Source organism: Notothenia rossii (assembly GCF_949606895.1).
Source record: "Notothenia rossii genome assembly, chromosome: 6".
Classification (NCBI taxonomy): Eukaryota; Metazoa; Chordata; class Actinopteri; order Perciformes; family Nototheniidae; genus Notothenia; species Notothenia rossii.
Window position 1 is genome coordinate 11,739,019 of NC_136909.1, and position 26,974 is coordinate 11,765,992.

At 42.4% G+C, this 26,974-nt stretch overlaps 2 protein-coding genes across 7 annotated transcripts in view; one reads left to right on the plus strand and one right to left on the minus strand.

Annotated features, from left to right (window-relative positions):
* Window positions 1–1,637: 1,637 nt before the first annotated feature.
* On the plus strand, window positions 1,638–3,503 carry LOC307042945 (alpha-tectorin-like; the record flags this gene model as incomplete). The annotated part of the gene is made up of 4 exons (XM_079687104.1): window positions 1,638–1,700; window positions 1,809–2,376; window positions 2,731–3,299; window positions 3,391–3,503. Exons 2-4 carry the CDS (start codon window positions 2,330–2,332, stop codon window positions 3,501–3,503), a joined length of 729 nt encoding a protein of 242 aa, XP_079543230.1. The 5' UTR covers window positions 1,638–1,700; window positions 1,809–2,329.
* A 3,242-nt stretch (window positions 3,504–6,745) lies between these two features.
* osbp2b (oxysterol binding protein 2b) overlaps window positions 6,746–26,974 on the minus strand; it is a 50,523-nt gene continuing 30,294 nt past the window's right edge. For 2 of the 6 annotated variants that reach the window (XM_079690114.1, XM_079690118.1), the window contains exons 3-16: window positions 26,067–26,117; window positions 23,924–24,174; window positions 19,126–19,324; window positions 17,756–17,879; window positions 17,166–17,232; window positions 16,183–16,335; window positions 15,701–15,946; window positions 14,877–14,997; window positions 14,201–14,304; window positions 13,336–13,431; window positions 12,768–12,952; window positions 12,433–12,653; window positions 11,863–11,880; window positions 6,746–11,071 (exon numbers count right to left, since the gene is read on the minus strand). In XM_079690114.1, the coding sequence (XP_079546240.1) occupies window positions 10,929–11,071; window positions 11,863–11,880; window positions 12,433–12,653; window positions 12,768–12,952; window positions 13,336–13,431; window positions 14,201–14,304; window positions 14,877–14,997; window positions 15,701–15,946; window positions 16,183–16,335; window positions 17,166–17,232; window positions 17,756–17,879; window positions 19,126–19,324; window positions 23,924–24,174; window positions 26,067–26,117 (1,979 nt within the window). In that variant the 3' untranslated portion in view covers window positions 6,746–10,928. The remainder of the gene's footprint in view (window positions 11,072–11,862; window positions 11,881–12,432; window positions 12,654–12,767; window positions 12,953–13,335; window positions 13,432–14,200; window positions 14,305–14,876; window positions 14,998–15,700; window positions 15,947–16,182; window positions 16,336–17,165; window positions 17,233–17,755; window positions 17,880–19,125; window positions 19,325–23,923; window positions 24,175–26,066; window positions 26,118–26,974) is intronic. The other 4 variants (XM_079690116.1, XM_079690119.1, XM_079690115.1 and 1 more) reach the window with 3 other exon arrangements.

Here is a 26,974-nt window from a genome sequence, read left to right on the forward strand (position 1 = left end):
ATTAATTACGTGAAATATAAGTATACAAAGTCATTAAAACTAGCTGCAACTTTTACCAGCTTTGCTATGCACATTTTGGCATCAATTATTGTAATCAAATGTTTATTATTCTAGAATGGGCCCATCTGCCTAAAGAGTACTTTTATGTAGGAGTATTCCTAGATCATGGTATTCCTACTTTTTACTTAATTAAAAGAGCTAAGTACTTCTTCCGTCTCTGATTGCTTGTAACAAACACAGGTGACACTAGAACAATAATCTGCCATTTTTGGCACGATGTAGTAAGTCATTCTAACTTAATGGATCTTCAAATAAACAAACTGTTTTTTACTTTTGCTCCTAGGATTAATCACATGTCGGAGGAGGTGTAAATGCATTGCTGGAAGCAGACGCGTTGAGTGCATCAGAGAGTGCCAGCTAGTCAATGTGATTTAATAATAACTTGATACTGATCAGTGTTCATTTGCACGATGGAAATCAATTTAATACTCATTTTTCTCAACTGTTCTTTTTAGGTTGTGTGTAAGAAGTTCACATGTGGCCCTAATGAGAAGTGTAAAGTGGAGGATGGTGTGCAAAAATGTCATCCTGTTGGTAAGTGTGTGTGCCACGCCTCTGGTGACCCCCATTACCGCTCTTTTTGATGGGCGAACATTCGAAACTGAGTATTTCCCTGTCAGTTTAATGTTAATTTCACATTGCTTTTATCTTGTGTAGATCCCTGCAAAGCTGCCAAGTGTCAAGTCAAAGAGAAGTGCCGTGTTGAGAAGGGTGAAGCTGTGTGCGTCTCAGAATACACAGGCACATGCTGGGCTTTGGGGGACCCCCACTACCACACATTTGATGGTTTTAACTTTAACTTCCAAGGCACCTGCAAGTACGTCATTTCCAAGACCTGCGGGAACCTGGATGGTCTAGTGCCGTTCTCGGTCACTGAGAGGAATGATAATCGTGGAAACACTGCAGTTTCTTTTGTCAGGGAGGTTGACGTTTCTGTGTATGGGTATAACATCACTCTCCACAAGAACCAAGTTGGTCGGGTCATGGTAAGATTTTATTCTTCTGATGCGTTTGATCTGTAGTATTTCATTGTTTATATTATTCTGATCCATTCCCTTCAAGTGGACGAGGAGCTGCTGAACTTTCCTGTACACCCGGGGGCGAGGGCGAGGTGTCAGTGTCTCAGCGTGGTCACACTGCAGTGATGGAGACAGACTTTGGTTTGTCCGTCTCCTACGACTGGAACTCGGAGCTGGTCATCAAGCTGCCCTGCAGCTACTACACCAGTGTCTGTGGTCTGTGTGGCAACTTCAACGGTAACAACGGTGATGAGCTCCAGAATCCAGCCGGCAAAGCTGTCTCTCCAGTGAAAGATTGGAGCAAGAGCTGGCAAACAACAGACAAGGACGAGAAGCATCCCTGCTGGGACACGTGTGAGAAACTGTCCTACATGTGACAGCAACCAGAAAAAAGCTCTGAGACTGATGCTTTCTGTGGGGGCATTGTAGCCAAGACCAATAACGTGTTTAAGCCTTGTCATGTAAAATTGGACCCCCAGGCCTTCATGAACAACTGTGTGTATGATATGTGTTTGAATAAGGGAGACAAAAAGATGCTGTGCCAGGCCTTGGCCTCGTACAGTTGGCAGTGTCGTGGGGAAGGAATAATTATCAAGGACTGGAGGGAAAAGTTTGGCTGCCGTGAGTATTAACGAGCATCTCATTTGCACATATTATTCGGAAACTTCAATGAATTATTTAAGATTTTCATATTTGGTTTAGGCTTTTTATAATTATATTCCTATCTAGCAATGAGCTGTCAGCGTCACAGCCACTATGAAATCTGCACCAGCCCATGCCAGCCAGCCCTGGTGCCTGTGTGGAGGCCTGTGTCTGTGATGAGGGTTACGTCCTCAGCGCTGGCGTCTGTGTGCCTGCTAAAAGTTGTGGTTGCTCCTATCGGGGCCGTTATTACAAGCCAGGGCAGCACTTTTGGGCTGATGAGACGTGCGGTCGCCTTTGTGAGTGTGACACGACCCTGAGCATGGTGACATGCCATGAGGCTTCCTGCTCTGCCCAGGAGACGTGCACTGTAGTGGATGGAGAGCGGGCCTGCCGACCCATCAGTCACGCCACATGCACAGCCTCATGTGACCCGCACTACCGGACTTTTGATGGCTGCCGGTTTGACTTCCAGGGCACATGTGTATATCAGCTGGTGGGACTGTGCTCGCAGCAGCCGGGACTCGTGCCGTTCAAGGTGACTGTGCAGAACGACCACCGGGGAAGCAAAGCCGTGTCCTACACAAGGACTGTCACATTTTCCATATATGGCCTCAGCCTCACCATCAGCAGAGAATATCCCTACAAAGTCCTGGTGAGTATGGATATTGTCAAGCAAATGTGACATTTTTAATAACAGATTAAATAGGTAATCATTTTTTTCATTTGCATTTTTGAAGAGAGAAGAAATAGGACATGTAGTGACTGTATTAAGAATAAGCACAGGACAGATACTCAGAGCCTTTTCAAATGAACAGATATTATTGCCTCTTGTCATTGTGCTAATTCTCACATGCCTCATGCTCGTCTGCATATATATTTAATTGCATATTAAAATGTTGATCCAGGCAGCCTTAATTAATCTAACATTGTAACTGCACATTAGAGTGGATTATCAAAGGCGGCAGAATTATTAAATCTATAACAATATTTCTCTCTCCCTCTTCAGCTCAATGGGCAGCTCGCTTCGTTACCATTTAGATTACGATAATGAGCTGGTGGTGTTTCTTAGTGGCGGGACAGCTGTAGTGGAAACGGATGCTGGTATCACCGTGACCTTTGACTGGAGGGGCAGAGTGAGCGTTTCTCTGCCCAGCAACTACCAGGGCGCAGTCTGTGGCCTGTTCGGAAACTACAATGGCAAAGCTCAGGATGACCTGGCCATGCGGAATGGCCAGAGCAGCAAAAACGGAGCTGAGCTGGGGGAGAGCTGGCAGGTGGCCCTGGTACCAGGCTGCTCATCAGTGTGCCAGGGGGCATGGTGCCTGGCCTGCTATGACTCCCACAGAAAAAAGTACCAAGCCCAGAAATACTGTGGTATAATCGCTGACCTGGCAGGGCCTTTCAGAGATTGTCACAGTCGTGTAGACACTGCTCCTTACCTGGAGGACTGTGTGTATGATGCCTGTCAGCACCATGGCCACCAAGGCTCAGTTTGTGATGCTGTGGGAGTCTATGTATCTGCCTGTCAGAGCCAAGGAATCCCCATCCGCTCCTGGAGAACAGATGCCTTCTGTTGTGAGTTTGAGAATCTGTTTTCATATTTTCAATCTCCTATTTATAAAAAAAAAAAAATCCCTTTTTGATTCTCCCTCCTCCTTTCCCACAGTGTGTCCATCTAACAGCCATTACACCCTGTGTGCCACGGGCTGCCCTGCCACCTTTTTTTTTAACCTCCCTCACCACCTGCCACAGGGCCTGCTCAAAGGCCTGCGAGTGTGACGAAGGCTACCTGCAGAGTGGGGATACCTGCGTGCCCGTGAGAGACTGTGGCTGCTCTTACGATGGCCAGTACTACAGGAAAGGAGACGTTTTCTACCCCGAAACAGAGTGTGTAGAGCAATGCGTCTGTGGAGAGAACGGCGCAGTGTCTTGCAAAAATGGTCAAGTGTCGTGACCTGTAAGCTTGTAAACGGAGTGAAAGGCTGCCACCCTGAGGGGCAGGGCAAGTGTGTGGCTTCCGGTGACCCTCATTACATTTCCTTTGATGGAAAGAGGTTTGATTTCCAGGGTACCTGTTTCTACATGTTGGCCACGGTGTGTGACGATGACAATGGCCAGCTGACACCATTCAGCGTAACTCAGGGGAATGAGAAGTATGGAGAAGTGGCTGTTACCAAGTCTATTGCAGTGGCAGTCTACGGTTATGTCATTTACTGTGAGTTTAATAACTTCTCTTGTAGCTGCTTCCTGTCCTGCAAACAGTCACTATGAGGTGTGTGCCGACACCTGTGGTGGGACCTGTGCCAGCTTTATTTACCCGTTTACTTGTTCTGAAAGCTGCTTTGAAGGATGCCAATGTGACGCCGGCTTTGTTTTCGATGGAATCCAATGTGTTCCCTTGGACAACTGTGGATGTGTGCACAATGGCAGATATCTAACGGTAAAACTGTACTGAGATTTGACTTTGTCATACATCATAACTCCCACACACTTGAAAGTTAGTTTCCATTCTGTCATGAACAGAGACAACATGATATTCATCCACCTGGAAGATTACTTACACAATGTATGTTTCCAGGTGGGCCAAGCAGTTGTGGACGAAGCCTGTATGTCCAAGTGTGTGTGCCAGGCCTCTGGGGTGGTGAACTGTGAGAAGCTGACCTGTGCCAGTGGAGAGGTTTGTGGTGGAAGAGACGGCGTCAGGGGCTGCCACGTCAAACGGGGCCACTGCAGCATCAGCCAAGTTGGCCTCCTTACCTCCTTTGATGGCATGTCTGGAGCGATAGGAGCTCAAGGGGTATTTGTAGTGGCGTCTCTGTGTGACGAGACCAACGAGATGTGGTTATGGACGCCAGGGTCTGCAGCACTGTCGACACCTTGTATGTTTTCTTTAAGGAAACGGCTGTCACAGTTAATAGCCAACATGTGACCTGGGTGAGAAGAGCATGAAGGATAATAGTTCAATGTTTCACCAGAAAAGTAGTTTTGGTGTAGAAACCTTTTTTTAATCTCACTTTGTTTTTCCCCGTCATCCAGGTAAATGGCAGGAAAGTGTCTCTTCCCAGCAAAGTGACGAGTGACATATCTGTCCACATCTCAGAGAAGACTGTGATCATTGAGAAGGCATCTGCTGTACGGCTCACTTTCAAAGGAGGTCAGTCATTATTGACAGTAGCCCGTCTGGTAAAATGTGCGGTGCCTGTGGCAACCACAACAACAACAACAACAACTCCAAAGATGATATGAGAACTGCAGATGGGAAAATCACCACTGATGTGTCTGTTGTTGTTGGCTCCTGGAGCGCCATGGAATTTTCTAGATGGTGAGTATTTGAAAGGCATACTGTAACATTTCCTCTGTGTAAATATAATGGGCAAAGATACATTGCTGCATTTACTCCTAGGATAATGATCTTCTTCACTCCATGCTCTCATGGCATTGTTGAGAAATACCATTTTCTAAAGTGTTGCTTGTAATCTCTGTTGTGCCCGGGTGAACCTGACTTTATTTTCTCTGGTTCCGCTGCAATTGTTTTCTGTTTCATTTCAGTGGTCCGTAGAGAGGTTCTGCGGCGGTAGAAAGCATCTGGTGTACAGTACAGGTAAAAACTGATGTTATTTCCTCTCAAAACGATGAACTGATGTTTCCTCATGAAGGAAACAGCTATAACCCTGTGGCTTTCATCCATGCTTCCTACCCCACATTGAACAGGATGCTATTGTTCACTTAGGTTTAGAACATTTTTGCGCAATCCTGACATCAAGCATCTAGTGACATCTAGCGGATGAGAAAATAATAGCATCTATTTTCCATGGAACAACTATCTTGTTAAACTGTCCTTACTGGAACCACCCATAAATACATTTTCATTACACTGAGTTTTGTATACTTGTCTCAATTCAAAATACTGGACTATGTTTTGGGAAAATGAAAGACTGATAACCACCTGGTTTCATGGTGTGTGTGACTAACGGGGCCTGCTTGCTACTCTATGTGTTTGTTACTCGAGGAGAATCTGGCGGCTTGGTGTGGGAGAGACCTTGGGGAGTCAGTTTTCATATAGCTGAGAGAACGTGATCTCATGGACAGCCTGCAATGGCCGTGAAAGAGCACTCGCCTCCCTAAAGGCTGTTACTCCACGGTGCAACAAGCTCTCTGCTTGATTCAGCTTGTGTCTGTTATATTTGGCTGTGGGGGGGGGGGGGGGGGGGGGGATGAGCATGATCAACAGTTCATTTAAAAATCATGTTTTACTATCTGTGCTGGCACCAATCCACATGGGAGTAATCTGCTCTGCTAAGTAGCTCCTCGTGCTGTGTGCCTCTGCACTGGGGTCCCGTCCAGTGTAGTATGCCTAAGCAGTGCGCGGGAAAAGTATTCAGATACTTTACTTTAGTAAAAGTACTAATACCACACTGTCATTTCAAGTAAAATAACTGCATCGAGAATAGTAAGTTAAAGTATTGGGTGTATAAATAGGACTACTCATTGCAGAATTGTTTTATTTTTTTTAATATATTGAAATGTTTTTTTTTTTAATTAAGTAAAAGCAGCAAATTCACATTTTAAGAAGCCGGAATTGTGAAAAAAACTACTTATCAAAATGGCTGCCAATTAATTTGCTGTTGACCCACTCATGGCTTTAGTTATACTTAAATACAATTTTGGGTGTAGTTGAATGAATAACAAATTATATATTTTTTAATAAGTAACTCATATGTGCTTAAGTACAGAACTTGAATATGTAAAGTATGAGAACTTGAGTATAAGTATACTTACACTTGCTTTCCGTCACTGGTAGTAATTCAATGCTGCATTGATTTGGAGTTATGGAAAATAACCGAAAAAATCGAGACTTTTTATAGAAAGATATTCATTTAAAATGTAAGAAGCACTGAAATCAATTGAAGTCAATGGATTACTTGAAACAGAAAATGACAAATGCAGACAATCTGAGAAATGTCGTTTAAAGCCATCCCATCTTGTAGCCGCTCAGCATTAAGAAATAAAGCAGGCGGATATCCAGTTTCAACAATAACCACTTTATTATCTTTTGTCATTATTGTGTCTGTCATTTAAAGACAATGTTAACAAGTACAAATCAAGGGAGAAAATACACAATAAAAAAAAGAATAAAACCTCGGTTGATTCTGCAGTTACACCCGAATACACCACGTGTATTTGGGGAGAAAGACAAGTTGTCAAGGCAGGTGAATCACCTTTGACCTCCTAGAACAGGAAGCTGTTGTGTGGCGTCTCATAACTTCTGTCCTATTAACATAACCGTCTCACAGAGCTGAGTCCCATCAGAGCAGGGTTCGGTTTGGACAAGGCAAGACATATTTCCCCATCATTACTTTATTTCTGCCTTAAAACTGAGCAGCATCGAATGAGGAGAAAGTGTGCTGCATGTGCACTCAAATCCGACTCATCCAAACAGTATGAAAACACAACATAAGAATAATGGCACCCATGAGAAAGAAAGAAAAGCATGACAAATAAAGCTAGGAAATCTCACCATGTTGGATATAGTGAGAACCATGAGAGGGGGGGGTTACATTAGAAACCTCCCAGAAAGGGAAGGAAGATGAAGAGGTTTTTTTAGTCTACAGTTCACGCTCCAAATACACTTTGGTTATTTATTTCCTTTCTACATGAGGCAGACCACACCTTCTCATCACTGCGTTATCACTATGATGTAACCAGGGCAACTACAGTAGGCAAGTCGCCATCAAACGCTGAGGTCACGTCATTTGGAAATGCACTGATTAAAAACCTAAGACGAACTCTCTGTTATCATTCAAAATATAACTTATTCTCAATTATAAAATCCTCTAAACACAATATATTTAAGTAACTCTCTAGTAAAGTCTTCAAAGCGATCGCTGAGAGAGGAAATCACAGAATAACTCTTCATTTTTACATTTTCTTCACCGCCACCCAGCAGTGATGTCATGTGTGATGATACAGAATTGACTGTACAATTATCAAGCGAGCAAAAAATAAATCACCTTGCTCCAATTGTGTTCATCTTTACATGTGACACCCTTGATATTGTTTTGAGTACACAGCCTCTATACATAGCTTGTGTCTATGTACACACTAGGTGTTTGAGTCTGTGTACATATAAAGAATAGAGGAGAACCAAACCTGTATTTATTGAAGTTAGAGACATTTTTTTTGTTTTGCCAAAAGTTAGATACAAAGTTTGACCCTTCTCATGTAGCATCAATCTTCACATCTATCTTTCAACAACAAATGAGCAAGTGTTTTTCCAAAATGTTGAATTATTCTCTAAGCATGTCTTTCTGAACAAAAGATTTAGGGATTGATCAAACTGCGCTCGTCCATAAAACAAAAGTGCAATACAACCTTTTATGTAAATGAGTAGAAGAAGCATCATCCGTGCAAAAAAGCAATCAATCATCATTCATTATCAAATCAATAACTAATGGGAAATGTCACATTTTGAACAGACCATATTGTTGTATCTCCTTCACCATATTAATGTCTTCAGTCTGTCCAGTGCATTTTGTACATCTGTATGGCCTGCACATCAGAGAAACTGCCACATGTGTTAATCTGTGAAATCACTGAACCACAAGTACTAATGTGCTAGTATCAACAAATCTATAAAAAAATATTTTCAGTTTGTTAAGACAGTTTTGAAATATAAAATAAGAGCTCTGCAGCCAAATTGAGTTAACATCCATCTTTGCAGCATCAATCCTGATTCAAAATTAACCATACAGCAAATCAGGCTCATTCAATCGAAGTGTTTCAAGACTGTACAGATAACACAATTCTCAGATTAGTATAATTACATTTTACAATATCATTCTTTTATCACAAAATATCCACACAAATAGACCAGACGGTAGATACAATACCTCCAGCCTTGAATTCTACATTCCTAACATTGATTAGAAAAAAATACTCACTGGTTTTCAAAACTCTCCGTAGATGTGTAGTGCACGGGTCAGGGGACACTTTCCCTTCTTCAGTCAATTAACGGCAACAGACTGAGTGAGCCGATCCCAGATCAGTATGTCCACAAACACTGAGTGAGAGGTCTACATGTTAGTTGTGTTGAGCCTGCTGGAGAGTCACCTGAGGTCGGGGCTACAGGAACCAGCCCTGCCTACCTATATAACCTTTGACCTTGTGTCAGCTGACCTCTGGAGCCTCAGAGAAACCGCTCCAGTCTCTGGTTCTGGCGTAGAGCAGGGGTGTCCAAACTTTTTTCACTGAGGGCCACTCACTAGTCAGCAAAATCAATCAAATGTAGGTCAATGATGCGTGTGAGTGTTAGCAGCTCATCCCTTCAAACAGAAGCTCAGGTTGATGATAATAAGGAGAAATAGGAAGGGTGTATTTCAAGCTTGTTATGTAAATAAGTCATTGGGCTTATCAACTAAGACATGTTAGACATTTTTTCCAACTTTAATTGACTGAATTTATTTGAAAGGTGGTCTTATGTGTGGAACATGAATACTACTCTGTAATATATTTTTACATTTATATTTAAGAAGTACAATATAAGAAAAGCACAAGTTTCATTTGTGGGCCATATCCCATTATACTTTTTTAATTAGCTGAAGGCCGATTCAAAATGGTCCGCGGGCCGCATTTGGCCCCCGGGCCGTAGTTTGGACACCCCTGGCGTAGAGCCTCACACACACCCTGTTTGCACTGTGTGGTCATCACCGGGAGTCCCAGTGCTTTGGTGTGTGTAGTTTGAATGACCACTGAGAATGAAGTCACTGAAAATGTTCACCAAGGATACGGTATGTGTTGCTATGGGAGAGCACCAGAGGACAACGTAAAGTATAGAGTGAATGTTCTCATCAGCAACACAGAGATATGTACCTATGATCTACCACAGTGGTAAGTGCTTATTCAGTTCTTTGATGGAGATATTAAGGTGATATGGATGTGTTACAAAGGGTGCACCGCTGCAGGGACTTTGTTAATCAGAAATACAAATCGAAGATGCGTGAAGCTTGTCATATGAAAGGAATTAGCATTTCTACATGGAGTCTTTTGGACTAGTTTACAGACTGTAATTACCGGAGGAAAACATTCATTTTTTTACGCAGTGCTGCATTATTCATCACTTCAGACAACCCTAATCAAATATTACCGGTTGGTTATGGAGACCCAAAGTGTTAACCATCTAATAAATAAACAAGACATTATGGAGTAAACAATCACATTAGCAAATACAGATACAAAATGTAATAAAGCCGTACAGTTGTGAAGTAACCCAATACATTTAAATAACACATCGTTTTTAAATAATTTCAGACAGAGTTAATTGAGATTAAGTATTCAGTTTTTCCAAAATCTGTTTTAGTATTACAATGTCACCTTTCTCAGTGACTGTTTTACAACCACTTTTAAAAGGAATAATACGATGTCATAATAACTATAAATGATAACTCCACTAACGATCGCAGGATGAAGCAACACATCATCCGGTTTACAGAGCTGCGTATACAAATGCTTGCATTACTTCACAAGGTCTTGCTTGGGTTACCTTTTTTTTTTCTATATATTTTTCACTGACTTATTTGTTTAATGAATTTTGAACACTTTGTGTCTGCATAATTGATAACAATATCTAATACACTTATACTTTTAGACGGTCTTAGCATCTTTCCTAAACAACTAAAAGAGGCAAATAATGAGCACTTCAATCAATCCTGTGAAGAAAAAGAGGGAAGTAATTAAATATTAATTCCGGTATAATCTTAATTGTGCTGAATGAAACGGAGGATCAGGACACATTACGTGTATTCAACACTGTTTGTATCGGCCCATTTGTCCCCGTCAGTAGTCTATTATCTTGAGCTTCTTTGATATCTGGCCAACTGGTCAAATCTCTTAAATGTGGTGAACCCAGGAGAGTACATTGTGAGTAAGATTTATGGAACACCTGATTTCAGGAGAGTGCAGGTGCATTTGTTTCGTGGTGTTAACACTCCAACACCACCTCACACCCACACACCATCTCTCTGCTGCTTCAGCATAGTGTCACAGATTCAGGGAACAACCCTTCTTTTCCCCGTAGTAAAAACAGTGTACATTTGGAGGTATTCTCATGCTCACTAAAAGGTCCACATGGTGCTCATAAGCCAGCTACGGACCAGAGGCAGAGTTTCCCCTGTGTGCTGCTGAGGATAGGAGAGGTGAGCTCCTGGGTTAGAAGATGTTAGAACACATGCTCCAGTCCTGTCTTTCCTTTGCCTCCCAGTAACCTCCCTTGTACACAAAGTTTGTCTCTCCGGTGACTGAGTCCCTCCTCTGGTGAAACCACAGTGGCTGGTAGCCTTCGTATTCTTTCCCTGTGGAAGAAGCACAGGTGTTACCCAATCGCTGTCATTAACATCGCACCCTAATGGAAAGGCCACAGTTGCAGGAGATTCACTAAGCGAGCTATTTGCCTTCATACATATGCATCTACAGGGAGAGCAATCGATGGCTGTGCATTTGAGATGGATCACAGCTCTATACCATGTGACGGGCATGAGACCTGGTTCAATTCAAGGTGAACATTTTAACCATAGTTTTGGAACTCCCTTGAATTACATAATGAGTTTGTTTCTTGATACAGAAACCAAGAGAGGGAGAGATTGCAGCACAGCAAACAGCTCATGTTGCGTTTCCCTGTATAAATACACAATGTAGATTTAACTCAGATGAACAAAGCATCAGTTTAGCAGAAGAGTATCCATAAGCATTCGAATAGACAGGATAAAGATGATGCAGTTCAAACGAATAGCTCGCTAATGTGGCTTCACCATTAGGAATACTCACAGATGTTACAGTTGTTTCTGTTATTTTATGTATCTTATTATTTCTAAATGAAAATGTATGCAGGAAAAAGTCATTTTTCTCCCGAGTCATTTTCTGGAGAAGTTGACATGAGAGGGGTATCATGCAGTTCCCACACAGAGGACACACTTAAGGATGGGGGGGTGTGTGTGTGTGTGTGTGTGTGTGTGTGTGTGTGTGTGTGTGTGTGTGTGTGTGTGTGTGTGTGTGTGTGTGTGTGTGTGTGTGTGTGTGTGTGTGTGTGTGTGTGTGTGTGTGTGTGTGTGAACAACAGAGGGGGCACAGGGCAACCTCCACTCACCAGAGTCATATTCACACTCTGACCATCAATAGAGGGAGGAAAAGAAAGACACGTCATGGGTACATCAAATACAATCAAGCCTACGCACAACACACACACACACACACACACACACACACACACCTAAGATGATAAGTTCTCTGCGTAAATACTACTACGATTAAGATTGGTAGACCGTAAGAAATTATCCCACATAAATAACTTATTACATTTTTATAACAGCTATTACATATTATTCATAATGTAATGCTTTAGTTTGAAGTCAGTCTTGGCTGTTTGTCCCAGTAATTATTGTCCTAACATACACTACACATTATGGATATGCAGCTTTAAACAGCCTCAAATGTAAAATACAACATAATTCGGATGTACATAAATTGAAAAGTGAAACTTAATGGCAATAGAAGGACGACGAAGACATTTCTTTGTACTGATAATTTTGCTGCTATGCAGGAAATGAAAGACACTTTTACTCCTGGAACCTAAAAAACCTCCCACTGCCCGCTAATCTAAGTGACTTGATTCTCTGCTCTGTATCACACGCCACACGTTCTGTTCTCCTTTTCATACCTTCATCCAGAGCGTCTGAGGCGTCCGCTTCCCTCCTCCTCCTCACGGCCCTTTGTTTCTCCTCCAGCCTCTGTTTCTCTGAGTTTGCCTCGTCCCACCGGCCATCCTCCATCAGCCGCTGGTCCGGCCTCAGGCGGCTGTCGGTGACTCCCACTGCGTCCTCCTGCTCGTTCAGGGTCAGTGCCAGCGCTGAGAAGAAGTACATGTTCTCCGCATTGTCCCTGAGAGAGCCAGAGGAAATGAATGGGAGTCACACAGCACCATGCTGTACAATCAAGGATATGTACAAACAAAGGTCTTGCAATGTTCTGCCTCATGAGGCCGACGACACTTACGGTAAAGGGTATTTCTTCCACAGCAGCTTGGGGGACAGCGTCTGATAGACGGTCTTCTGTTTGCCCTCAGAGCCACTGCCCCCCCGGCTGCTCTGAAGGATCTTGGCACTCTCAATTTTATCATCCCACGTACCGGACAGGACGTAGTGCGCCTGGCCCCCACTGTCTGCCACTACGCCTGTAACCTGGAAAGAGCAAAGGGAAATAAGAACCAATGACTAAAGGGAATAAAGAAACTAAAGCAGGCTTTCTCTCTGGGAGTCAAACGTTATCACCATGTCCTTTACTCCCATCGATAGGCACTTAGCAATGCCCTTGGGAGGACACCAGTACATTATCAGTCACTACCAAATAAGACAGGATTGTGCTCCATTTTAAATCATTCAAAAAGGAGGTTACCTCGCTGCAATGTGACCTAATACTGTGAGCTCCTCATATATTACACTATGGTAAGTACATATATATGTGTTGGTACTGTCCAGCAGGGGGCAGCATCCGACCAATAAACCCCTCGTAATATGACGTCATGCCAAGGTCGGGTATACAAGTGAGGAAAGGATGCATTTACCTTCCGTGGAACGTCCCTGGAGAAATAACTGTAAGGAGAGAACTTGAGCTGACAGGTCTCCTTGGTTCTTTGATTCACAATCTCAATGTCCCCCGACTGCAAACATACAGACACACACAGAAGGAGAGAGATAAACACACACACAGAGAATGATAGCATATCAATGCTATAAACAGTGTGTTCAAAGCAGAGACAGAAAATTGTTCTGACCGATTACAGCACTCTTTGATTTCATTAATATATAGTATATAAAAACATTTTAAAATGCTATAAAGCAATGTTTTGATGAGGTATCAGTGATTGGCTATGGGGCGGGACATCTCTAAGCAGTTAAACAATCACAACAGAGCCGGCCAGCTAACCAATCAGAGCAGACTGGGCTCTGGTTTCAGACAGAGGGTGAAAAGAGGTGCCTTTTGAAAGATTAAAGCATGGAGACATGTCCCAGTGGACTAGAGGCACATCATATAAATAACAACCTGGAAATTAGCATAATAGGGCTCCTTTAAATGTATTCCATATTTTTCTTACAAGGCTACACACAAACATACACATATGACACACAGCACACGTTGACAGGAAAAAAGAAAAAATACTTCTAAACAATAGTTCCAGCACACAGATGTGAAGCGCCTCCCCCTATAGAACTGGGGCAACTCAAAGAAAATATAGGCTATTATTTTAGTGTGTTTTTAGAGATCAAAGCTGAACACAAATCCCTAGAGATGTTCCTTATTCATGTGCTGAGCTTTTACTCTCATATTCACAGCACACTGCTTTAACACAGGAGAACAACGTCTATAGGCTACTCAGAGGCATTAAGGCTGTGGAATAATGGCTACCAATAACACCACAGATAACAGACCTGGTCGATCCACAGCTTGCCCACAATGATGTTGTGAACTGTGGAGGTGACCTTTCTCCACACGTAGTGGTTCCCGCTGGAGTGGAAGTGAAGGTGAATGGCACCTGGGGAGGGACAAGGACAAAAGAGAGAACACATATCACAGCTGCTTTGTTCTCAATGTGCAATGCTGAATAGTGATGTGTTAGCTCTGTTGTGCTGGTGTTAAAAGGGTTTCATCACACATCATCTAACACATTTGTGTGCAGGCAATACGTTCCCATCTATTTCCAGTGTGGTCTAACGCTGAAAGATTGATAACATGCTTTTCACCATAAACGCTTTCCACTTAAGAGTTTCTAGGACATGGCACGTCGCAGCAGGCATATAACAAGAAGGGGGAGAGGGCGGATGGATCCCACCGGCTGGACCTGCATCTATCAAACCTGCCATCAATCTGAGCCAACAGAAAAGCCCCCCCCCCCCCCCCCAGAAGGGTCATAAAACCCTCCTGATTCATTTTCACACCCTTTCATCTGGCTTCATAGTGTGTGGAAGACAGCACAACTCTCAAGTGGGTTGTGGAGTCCTTCTTAAGCAAACTCTGCCTCGTTATCCCGCTGATACATTTGCATAAAGGAACCTTTATTTACACATACAGTTTGTCGGCTTCTCCGCTGAGTACAACATGTCTTACCCAGAGGCATTATGGAGAGGTATTTGCCGCGGAACTTGCTGGCGATGGTGATTTCCTGCCACAGGGTCCAGCCTCGTTGGGAAATCACATGATGAGCAGCAGCAGGGGGGTGATGGCTCACCTTAGAGGATAGATACACATGGAGGTAAAGTATATTGATATGAGCAGCACACAACCTTAGTATAGTTATGTTAGAAACGTATAGTATGGCTCCCCAGCACATAGAAACAACCGGATTCTTATGTGCGTATGTTGGGTCATTTGCATAATTAGGATACATTGCATCAATCAGCAATAATTAGCATATCCTAGTTGATACAAATTGCTTGGCCGATTTATACATTGTTTAAGTGGTTTGGCAGTTATTGAGGATGCTGAATGCACTTCTGACATTTTCAGGATCCAAATATGGCAGTTTAAAGCAGAAAGTGGCCATACTGTATTTGTATTCTTGGTGGGCTGATTTTTAATACTATGAGTAGTGTTGCGACCATTAGATATAGAGAGCACAATATGAAAATGATTATCTCTTCTGTGGACCATTTATTTTCAAATATATTTGCAATTTGTCCAATCCAGATGATCCAGAGTCCCCTATAACTTCAAAAGCAATCCAAAATTAATCAAAATCAGCCCACAGGGATTAGAAATGTGGCCCCCTAATGGTGAAAACCACCATTTTGGGTCCTTTAATGTCAGAAATGCATCTAGAATCCTCAATAACACTCAAAACCAACTAGAGGCCACAAGACTATGTTGTGCAGAGCGGGCTGACGTTGTGTGCATTGTGTGAAAGCATAAACTCCCTGCTGCCATGCCCCTACCTGCTCACACAGCGAGCGATAGCCGAACTCCTCCCGTCGATCGAGTTCGTAGGTCTCGCCCAGGAGGGGGTTGAAGGGCTTTGCTGTCCGGTGGATCGTGGTGGAGTAGGACGACACGGAGAAGGCAGCGACGAGGCACATCTGCTCCAGGGACGAGTCGCAGCGCGCCGCCTTGTCCAGAAGCTCGTGATACTCCAGGTCCTCGGAGAGACGCTGCAGCATGGACAGAGGCTCGTTGAAGTTCACCTAAGTGAGAGGGACAAAAAGATGAAGCCTCATGCAATAGTCCACATGTTGATACCCTCACTAGGCAACAGCAGGAATATTAGCTGGTAAAACGTAATATTATTATAATGTTAATTCAGAAGGCTTTCTGTTTACCTCTGTAGATTACATTGTGCTCAAATGTGAGTGTTTTCTTCATTTAAGATTATTTGGCTAGTTTAAACTTCAGGTTCAGTTTTAGGAGCATCCCTACTTACAGGCATGGGGATCTTGGAGAGCTCCTTGCCGATGCAGTTCTTCATGATGCTCCACAAATTGAGGGAGTAGTTGGGCTTGTCTGGGACTCGAGTCCTCCTCTGTCTGCACGGCTGCAGCTCCTTCCCAGACACATCATTATGACCTGGAGACATCTGGGATTACATGGAAAAGGGAAAGGGTTGAGAATAAGGAAGTGGTCTTTTTTAGCTATGATTGAAAGGAATAATAGAATATTATAATTATTTATATTATATTATAATAGATATATAAATGTGACCCGCTCTATCAAAATCAGTCGGAAGTCGCAATGGCTCATTTAAAAAATAAACGTGGATTTGCGTAATAAAATAGTTTTCAGGGTTCGTGTGTTTCGTTTGATTTTAAATAAACAAAGTCTTGGCTTTCAGAATATGAAACTTTTATTTCCAAAATCACACAATAAATATAAGCGAAGAAGACACGCACCTCTCACTCGCACTCTGCTCTTCCGCAGCGCCTCTCCCCCTCCCTCCCTGACTGATTTGGACTGATTTCGATGGAGCAGGTCACATATATATATATATAGATATAAGAGTTTAAGAAATACTACAAGCTTCATGGTCAGCTTGGCAGCACAAGTTGAGATTGAGTTACAGAGCGAGGGACAAAAGGAGGAGAGCGAACAGAGGACACAGATGGGTTGGAGAGAGGAAGAAGCAAGGGAGAGCTGGAGGGAGAGAAGTGCAGATGTTTGGCTGGTAATTAATATTTAGTGTTATGAAGCAGCTGTCTATCTTTGGCACCACAAAGATAAAGGCTGTGTGTGTGAGTACAAATGACTGCAAGACAGGAAAGAGGGACTATGAGGGAAGAAGGATATATTCATATATTGATGAGCTGCGAGCTGTTCAGCAGCACACATTAATCTAAACTGAGAACTAAGCTCAGAAAATATGTGGCTACAATGATCAGTCCTCTAGGCAGACTATCTAGAGTCACTTACGTTGTCGTCCTGGTTCCAGTCGTTGGGCTGACCTCCGCTCGCTCCACTCAAGTTACTCTGAGATCGCCTGAAAGGAAAATATAACACAAATACTTACAAGGGGAGCAACCGCCTTACTGCGTATAACAGAGGAATGCTGTGTAACTGTTTCCATCACTCTTAATGGTGCTACTAGAGTTGTAGATAAGTTGCAGAGATTAGCCATAACAATAACAAGATAACACTAAAAGCACTTTTTAAAGAAACAGTGAAAGCACAAGCTCTGCAGAAACAATCGTACTCGCCAGTAAGAGACGGGCTTCAATGCTGAAAACAATGCATTGCTATGCTTTAAAAATCCTTGGTTTATATTCTGCAGGAAAGAAGACAGGTGTTCTCTGTATAACTAAAAAGTGAAGGGCACAACACTTGTTTGTTTTCACTTTGATCCTCAGTTGCTTGTTCAGCTGTCAGCCTGTCAAATTCACTATTATGACAAGTTAGAGCATCCAAAGAATGTTTTATTAAAAGACTAAATGTTAAAACTCAACTCTTATCCCTTTATCTGTCTTTGAAAATAAAGAAATATTGGATCTCTGTGTGTGACGGACCTGTGCTGTGTGTTCTCTGTGGCAGTCACTGTGGTGAATGCAGGGGAATCCTCCATGGCGTCAAAGTACTCAGTATCCCCATCTTCATCACTCGCCTCTTCTTTGCGCAGCCTCTCACTCCCTCCTGTCAACACATACACCTTTGTGAGTAAACGGAAACAGCATCCAAAACTAGCAGAGCGTAAGAGTAATCACGTACCTATGGCCGACCGTTAATCACGGAATAATCAGCTTAGTTAAATTGGCAACGTTCCCGCTGGTTAACTAGCCTGAAGGATGCACACTCCTCAGGATGTTCAGTATCCAACATTCAATAAGAGTACTTTCTAATGAGAGTAAAATAATGAAGGATAAACGAGCATGTTCAGTGAGTAAAACACAAGTCAGATCAGGAGACTGTACTTTCAGGAAATAGTAGCTTTTCACCTTAAAACCAGCTTCTAGTCAAGCCTATTTATCAAGGTGCATGCATAACACACAACATGAGTTATGATGTGTGCTGTCTCGAAATAAGCTTACCTTAACAGCCAGCCTTGCTGTGTATAAATGACAGAATACTTAACATCCAGATATTTTAAAAAACAACAATCGTTTTTTTTTCAGCACCTTCCAAATCCCACATTTGTACGATGTGTTTCCTCTATGGTTGAGGGGGAAACCAGTAACAGCAACTTTTAACAACTTGTTGACTGTTGAGTAAAGATTGCCTTCATGGTAATAGAAACTTTGATTGGTGGTAAGAGAAGAAACTTCAACATATTTCTCCTGTTTTTTTTTGGGGGGGGGGGTTCAGGATTTAATACAGATAGCAGTGACAGGGATTGAAGGTAAAGAGAGATGCAACAATGGTCCCTGGCTGTACACAAAGGGATCCCGCTCAGCATCTAAAGCCCTAAGCAGTGGGGAGCCTGATTGTCCAGTTTCTTAGACTGTCACTAGTACACCTATCCATCAATCATTTCTTCTTTCCTGTTACTTAATGCTTAGCTTTTATTAAGTTACACCAGTTCCTGTTTTGCTATTGAGTTGTGCTGTCATTTCTCAGTAGGGTTATCAATAGGTTTCTTCCTCTTGCATGATGTACACACAACACATGTGTTTCCAGCCCAGAGGTCTGTTTGCCACATGTTGTTGAGAGCTATGCAAACAACAACATAAATAATTGGATGGACAGACTAACAGAAGAGTGCACATGACATACATTCGTTGGTCAAGGTAATTACAATCTCTAAATTGGAGATAATCCAAACCTTCTGACACAACTTTAAATATCCTTCCTCAGAATGAGTACTGTATCTAGCCTGAGGTCCCACATGACTTTAAGCCAGTCTACATGGAGGCCCACAGGAGTAACCAACAGTCCATCTTACCCTTGTTGGCGGTGGGGGCGCTGGGTGTGGTGGAGACCAGCGTGGGGGCTTCTCTCCACGCCCGCTCCAGGCTGTTGTGCTGCTTGGCTAGCTGCTCAATGGTCTCCTCTAGGTGGGTCCGCTGCTCCCGCTCATACTGCAGCGCGCGCTGCCATCTCCGACTGTGAGTCTCTGCGAGGTCCAAGAAGTCTCGACACGCCTGGGGGAAACACAAACACACAGACAGGACCGACCGTTTAGTTTCTATAAAATACAATCTAAAAATATTTAATTTTTAAATTAATTTTGATATTCTTAATCCTCAACCATGTGCGAGTGGCTTTCAACTTCAAATGATTTACAGGTCAGATTTCTACATCTAAAGTAGAGACAGACATTTTTTCAACTTCCCGCAAGAGGTAGCTACTTACATTATACACGACGATACACAAATCTAAAAGCCATTCCCTCTTTCAATCAACATTTACCTCTTAATGCTAACTTACTATTTATACTTTAATGAAACAATATTTGATCCCTTTTTTCCAACAGAGAGAGAGAAGAGTGGTATAGAAAAAGATGAAATGACATTCTTGCCAATAACTGCAATCAAGGTTAATTATCAGCATTGTTTGGAGCAATCATCAATATGTTAATCATCGGTCTGCCCCCTGCTGTGTGAAATGTATCTCTGAATGATTAATATCAGTGAATGAAGAGCTAAGGTTAAACCTCTGATTGAGTAGCAGTCTATATTTAAGTCCAGTGGGGACATCATTGTTGCTGCTGAGAGGTTACTTCAGATCAGACATATTTTGCATGTCAGCGTTTGTCTGACAGCCTCGCATCGCAGTGGGCTCGAAGGTCAATGAACCTACACAACACCTCACAGCTGACTACACGCTGGATGAAATTGTCATGTGACAGTCATTGAGCTGTCAGCATTGTTTCGGAATAATCTCTTGGAAACTGCTTTATTGCAATCAAGCATTTTTGTTGCATTGTGAATGTTCTCGTTGTTCTTCCCAGCAGCACGTGGTAACATTTGTTCCACTCAGTGCAGGAAAGGTCTCTTTGGATCCGGAGCAAAACGGGCGGCTAAGTGTTAGCCTTTAGATAAAGTCTGGACTGCGGGCAGCGAGCAGCGAGCTGGAGGGACGAATGTGTTCTCTGTGTTCACTTTGAGGCAGCAGGAAGAACAACGAGGATCTGTTAACACTGAACTCTTGATTGTTGATTTGTCTCCAGACAGCCAAGTGTTAATCTGTCTAAAAGTGCTTTCAGCCAATGTTCAAATGAAGCATATCTATCTTACACACAATCAGAATATAACAATGATAGACTGCTGTTGTCACTTGTTGAAGAAGTTTGAAATGATGTTATATTTCTGAAAACATTCATTATGTGTAATTTCAGGTCTTTAATCTTCCTTAGCAACCTAATTCAAAAAAGATATTGCTGTACAATGTCCCCATGTTACATTATGATTATTGGACTTTCTTTTGTCATAGTATAATCATTTGAAGTTGCCTTGCTGTCTTGAACACACTGACATTGACACACACTTGGCCAACGCAGAGAGAGGAGAAATCAGGAACAAATCCAATAAATACCACTTGATTGGTAAAACTACAATTTAAGATGAACTATGAATTACTTTTACAATATCATCATTATGTCATGCCCTACATGTAGCTATGATCTGAGTCTTCTGATCCTTCTCAGAGAGTTAGTGTTATGTTTGTATGTATATGATCATTATACAGTCAATCTATTTAGCTACATCACAAACCAAAAACAAACGTGTCCTCCAGCAATACTCTTTTATAACTAGTATTGTTGTTAGGGAATAATTTGCTTAGGTATTCAACCTTCGACCCAGTTCATCGTTCTCTCTCTTTACCGTCTCCTTTCTCGTGGCATGGTTCTACGGCCTTGGGTATAGCTGCTATCTCTCTTAGGGAGGGGCAGCTTGGGCGCATTGTTGTTGCCAGTCTATGACAGAGCACAAGCCACCATGAGGTAGTTTACTGTTCAGGGACGAAGGCTCCCTGGCGCACATTAATCTCTATGGACGAGAGTTCTAGTTAGATTCAGGGCCCATATTGCTTTAGTCTCACTGATGAAGAATGTTGATTGTTACACTCTGAACTAGTAAAAACCTTGAGCTACAGAAAGAGTTCCTCAGAATTGGTTTGTCAACTCGTGACACACCACCTGTCTTGTCAAGTCTCCGTCCGTAACTCCAAATAAACCGTCAGTGTTTGGCGTCAAAGCTCCATCTCTCCTCGTGCCTCTCTGAGTCCTGTTTCGAAGTGCTTCAGAAGTTTCCCCCACAATTGTAATGTATTACTTAAATCTAAAAGGTAAACAATCATCTTGTTGCGACTTTAATCATTTTATTAAGTCTAATGTATTTTATTGTTGTAATTTCATTATATGTTTTGAATACTGAAATTACAAAAGTTACATTTCAGTGGCTTTAGATAGATTAGAACGTAACTTTTCCTCAAACAATCAATTGAAACTCCACCACTTCCAATAGTAAGATCATCCATAAGTCTTACCTCCAGCAGTCCTGAATGAACACAATTGTCTGAGCCTCAGTTTAAATGTAAGAAGTGCACGTGACATTGTGGTCCACTTCCTCAGAGTTAAACACGATATGAAACTCAACACTGACGTAGAAAGTGTGATAGTTCCTTTTTGAATTAATGCTGAGTCTCAGGTTGAAACAGACTGCATGTGACTTCCGCTGGGGGGAAGACGAGACAAAGGCCAAAGTAGAATGTGGTTGGAAACGGGCTTACGGTGGCAGCAACAGATCTCAGTGTCAGATTGGAGTGACGTAGACAAGAGTACAATGAACTTGAGTAATAGGTAGGTGTGATAAAAGGCACACACACATGGCAAAAGCCTGGATTCAATGTCACACATGGCGAGTTACATCACCACTAAATGAACTAAAGCAACCCTCTCCTCGAACGAGGGGCAGATCACAGAGAACATGCAGGGGTGTGACCTCCTTCTTCCCTCAACCACTCCTCCTAACCCAATGTCTTTGGGAAACCACAACCCTTACTTTCAAGAAAATGCCTAAAATTGCTAAAAACACGGGAGCAGAAATCCAAAAGCCCTTACCCTGCACTGCCTCCTGCTTCAGGAGTCATTTACAAGCCCAAGGATCGCTACAGGGAGTATGGGCAGCACTTTTCTCTCATTAGGAGCGTGTTCTCTGCAATACTGATGGCATTTTAATGAGTTAGGCAAACCAAGAGTTTTTTTGTATTGCTTGTCCAGTGAGTCTCAATTATCCGGAACCAATTAATAAAGAAAATGGGTGACAGAGTGAAACAGGGAGCTCATTACTTCTTTAGCAAAGACCTTTCACATAAAAAGTACAATTTAGAAGTTCCTTTTTTTCAATCTCAAGTTTCCTAACAAGCTGTTTGAGTACAAATTTCAAGATTGAAGAGTTATCATTTGCTATTGCCTGATCCCAACCTAGTGCTTGATTCAGAATCCAAACCATGACTGAATCTGACAACCAGTGAGTATGCGTTAAAGCCTCATTAAACAGCAACTAAGAAGAAACAACGCTAGCAGCAAAGCCATTGAGAGAAGCAGAAGGAAAGACAAACCTTGTGCGATTGTCTGGTTTTCAGAGCAGGCCTGTCTGTCTGTCTGTCTGTAGTCCAGAAGCCTCTGACTGTCCTCACCAGGCAACGGGGGGGGGGGGGGGGGGGGAGGTTTTGAGGGGGGGAGTAAGGGCTATTCCTGTCCCCCCTTCCACCCACCCACCATCATATCCAGTATCCTTTGCACCTCAACTCTCCCTGAACTCTCGTCCACTGCTACCTAAGTGTGAAGCCCAGAGAGGAGAATGGACCAGCAGCAGAAACAGTAGAGAACGTGCTGCTGATCATATAGCAGAGACTTCATATTTGGTAGTGTGTGTTACGTGTGAAATGAAGCTGATATGGTTCAACTTAACTGCAATATGTTATTTTGGAAGAGGGATTATTTATAGAGGTGTTTTGGACGGGTGCCTTTATTTCTGAATGTAATAGATAGGCGTAGATTTTTACACGTTGTCAAGCACTGAGTAAGTGTGATTTTGAAATATCTTCAATCAATTGTACTTGACTTATTCTGCAGAACAGCAGCAGAAAACTGTTTTAAACTTTGAGCTTTTCTCCAAGCTTATTTTTATTACTATAATTTATGGACACTCATTAAGAAATGTTTGTGTTTAAGTCAGTTTGAAAGCACCTTTAGGGTGCATTGAAGGATGCTTGAGGTACTGTAAAGACCTTTTATCTATGGGATCACACCAGCTGCAAATCTAAATCAGATCAGGGCTAAAGTGAAACGTTCCTATTCAACTTAATTACACACCTGTAAAGTATTGTGACGCCAAATTGGACAAAGAGTGTAAAGTGGGGTCATAAATTCATTTTTGCACATTTAATCCGACACGTATCCGTATTGAAACATTGTGATCATCGGATATTTATTCTAATTATCCAGCCATGCAAAAACAATCTGTAAACCACAGAGAGAATTTGTATCTGTGGTCAGAAATAGTATTTTTAGCACTTACTGCAAAGGGAGAGGACAGGATCTGGCAAAGTCCAGAACTGCTTTTTTAAGGCTGGGGTCTCCATGCCTCGCTGCTCTCGTTTAAAATGTCACACTGTAAAGTCATCTCATCTCTCGGCATGCGCTAACCAGGGCACTATAGATGGCTGGCGTTCCTGTCACACTGATCATGCCAAAGCGGGCAGGACTCGGACGCTGCTCTGTCCCGGCTACTTACATTGATCATAGCATTGGAAGTGATGCGGAAGAGGGTGGCTCGCTCGTTGACTGCTTTGATCTTCTCCCCCCCCTCCACGGGCACTTTCAGCCCCTCGAGTTCACTGAGCGAGCGCTGCAGGGCCGCCCCGTGCTTGGCGATCAGGTCATTACACGTGCTGAGGTCATCGAGCTTGCTGACCAGGATCTTCAGGGTGCCCTGGAGCTCGCTGCGGTCCGACTGGGATGTGGGCTCCTCGTCCCCCGAGTCATCTGGAGGGGAGAGGTCAGAGGTCACATATACACCATCTTGAACAAGAGAGGATTATTAGGGCTAGTGAGTACACCGATCGTAAAAAAAGAGGTTGACAAGGACTATGTAAAAAAAGGTTTGCCTTAGAAAGCATTTCTTACTGTCCAGCTGCTTAAATACATAGAGCAAATACACATTTACATATCCTGACTAACCTTAGTCACATAACTCGCTATAGACTTAAAGTTGAACATTTGGTAAAGAGTTGAATCCCAAGTCCAATATTAGTTAAAGGTCTTGAACATATTGTCTTCAGTGATTGCAATGTTATATAAAAAGTGTGTTTCAATGTATCGGGTCTTAAAATGTGTCCTTGTTGATGTTGGGAATGGAGCTGCTGTGATGCAAGAAAAATGTCAGACCTCAAATAAAATCCATATTTAAAGAGAAGAATATTTCCCAAAGCAACAGTTTTTTGTGTTTCTGTTTAAATAAATACATTTTATAAAAACACAAAATAACAGGAGCAGGAAACAAATACTGAAAATGAGGAGGACCCTGGTAACAAAAGGTTTGAGTGCAGAGAGAGTCTCTCCACCCTCTCGTCGCCCTGCAGGCCCTTTAATGTCTAGACAGCGCTGTTCTGCTGTCATCTACACTCCACCTTAAAGAGTACGCTTTGTCAATTTCAAAAGGTCTGTTATGTCGCTGATAGGGGAAACTGTCACAGTTTTCGGCAGCACTGCAGAAATACTTTCTCCTGAGGACATGGCAGCTAGCTGTGACCTCGCAGAGGAGGAGACTTCAGCGCTGTCAAGCCTATTTAAACCATGGCAGTGAAACATGGGTCTCCTCGGGGGGGAAGCTGAGCGCCTGGCAGTCTCAGGACTACATTATGTAACAGCAACCGGGTTTAAATTTGACCGAGACCTTCGGCCAGTCGAATGTCAAGCTCTACTGAGGAACACGCAGCACTGAGACGTCTCTGCAGTGGATTCATCATTAAAAAGCGCTGGTGCTTTAGACATCCAGAAAATGCTCCAATTAAAATATTTTTAATGATCTTTTGTCAAATACAATGCAGCAAAAGCTCCTGTCTGCAATATTTTTTGACTCACTAGTCATGGCAACCGTGACAGCATCAATTTAAGAGCCTATGACCGACACTTCATTTTAAGGCCAGAACTGATATACATTTTAAAGAGTAAAAAACATTTAGTTCCTAGTGGCACGGCACAAACGACAGCCCGATGATCAGTCAGTTCAATAGTTTGGTCCAGAACATGAATATTCAAGGAGAAAACGTTCCATGGGAATTAAAAGGAATACATTGGCAATGTTATATTTACTATGTAATATAGAAATACACCTTTCACGATATCATAAGCATACAGAATCAATTCATTTGACAAATAAATCAATTAAAATAAGGTGAGTTAGTAACCAATGGGGGAGGTACCTTTGAAAATCTGAGAATACAATGTGTGAGCACTTTTTATGGTTCAAAGTGGACAATGCGAATACATTTGATCTTTACGGAAATTGAATCAATCAATCGATTAAATGTAATTTATCTAGTCAAACATCAAAGGTTTCTCAGGGGTATTAACAGTGTGCACAGAAAACAACACCCTCTGTCCTTAGATCTTCATAGTACACAAGAATATTTCCATAGAAACCGTATGTATTGATATATATCACCACAATTAATGCTGTGAAAAATGGAAGAAACCTCGGGGAGAGCAACAAAGGAGGGATGCCTCTCCCAGGACAAAGAGAAGTGCATAGATGTTGTGTATACCGGTAGATTAAGAAAGACAATAAAATAACAACATAGATAATCCAACCACGAGGTGCAACGATAGGAAGAAGCCAGATGAGAAAAGAAAGGACAGGAGACAAAATCTCTCACCATGTTGGCATTCCTCGGTATCCATTTTCCCTAAAGGTAACCAAAGTTCATCTACGAAGAAGAAGCACACACTGAGAACATGTTGAAAAGTCCTTCACAGAGACACACATCAGTCCAGCCAAAGGTTAAACCAGCAGCCGACAGTGAAAACGCCTAAAGCTCATATTGATCTAAAATCCATCCACCCATCACCAGCCAGAAATGGAGTATGACTAAAAGCACGTTGAATATCAATAAAGGCACTGCAGAGAAAGGAAGAGGAACAAGCTGTGGTGGTGAAGTCCCAACATTGACCGTAGTGTGGAGAGACGTCAGCTGCAAAGGAAACCAAGGAGACAGTGAAGGAGGCGAGGGAGCTCACAGAGTCAGGGAGGATAATGAAATAAGCCTTAAATGAATAATGTGTGACTTTGGCTTCAAACAGATAATTGAGTTGGCAAGTTGATGTAAACATCGTCCCACGAGGCAACAATAAGCCTGTCCCAAATCACTTTAGATTGGATAAATGTATTCATACGCCCCAGAGTCTAAACAAAGTTATACAAAAGACAAAATAAGAAAAAACTGACAGAAGGACATTAAATCAGAAAATGTAATTTCTTTTAAATGTTTCTAAGGTAATCAGACACTAAAAGCTGCATCTTGAGATACTAAAAGTGGCTACCTACTCTCCTGAAGATTTGTATCTAGTTTGAATGTTTCCTTTCAAATCATTGAATACGAGAAGTTATTGCAACTTCTAATTGCATTTAGTTTTGATTGGTAAGAGTGGGTCTGTCTTACATATTCCTCTCAAAAGGCTACTGTCACACCAGCAACTACCTCTCTGCTTACTTTAATCTCCAAAGAGGTTCAAGACACAAGGATCTCCGATGTATCTTGGATTTTGAGTTAAGCCATATACTGCT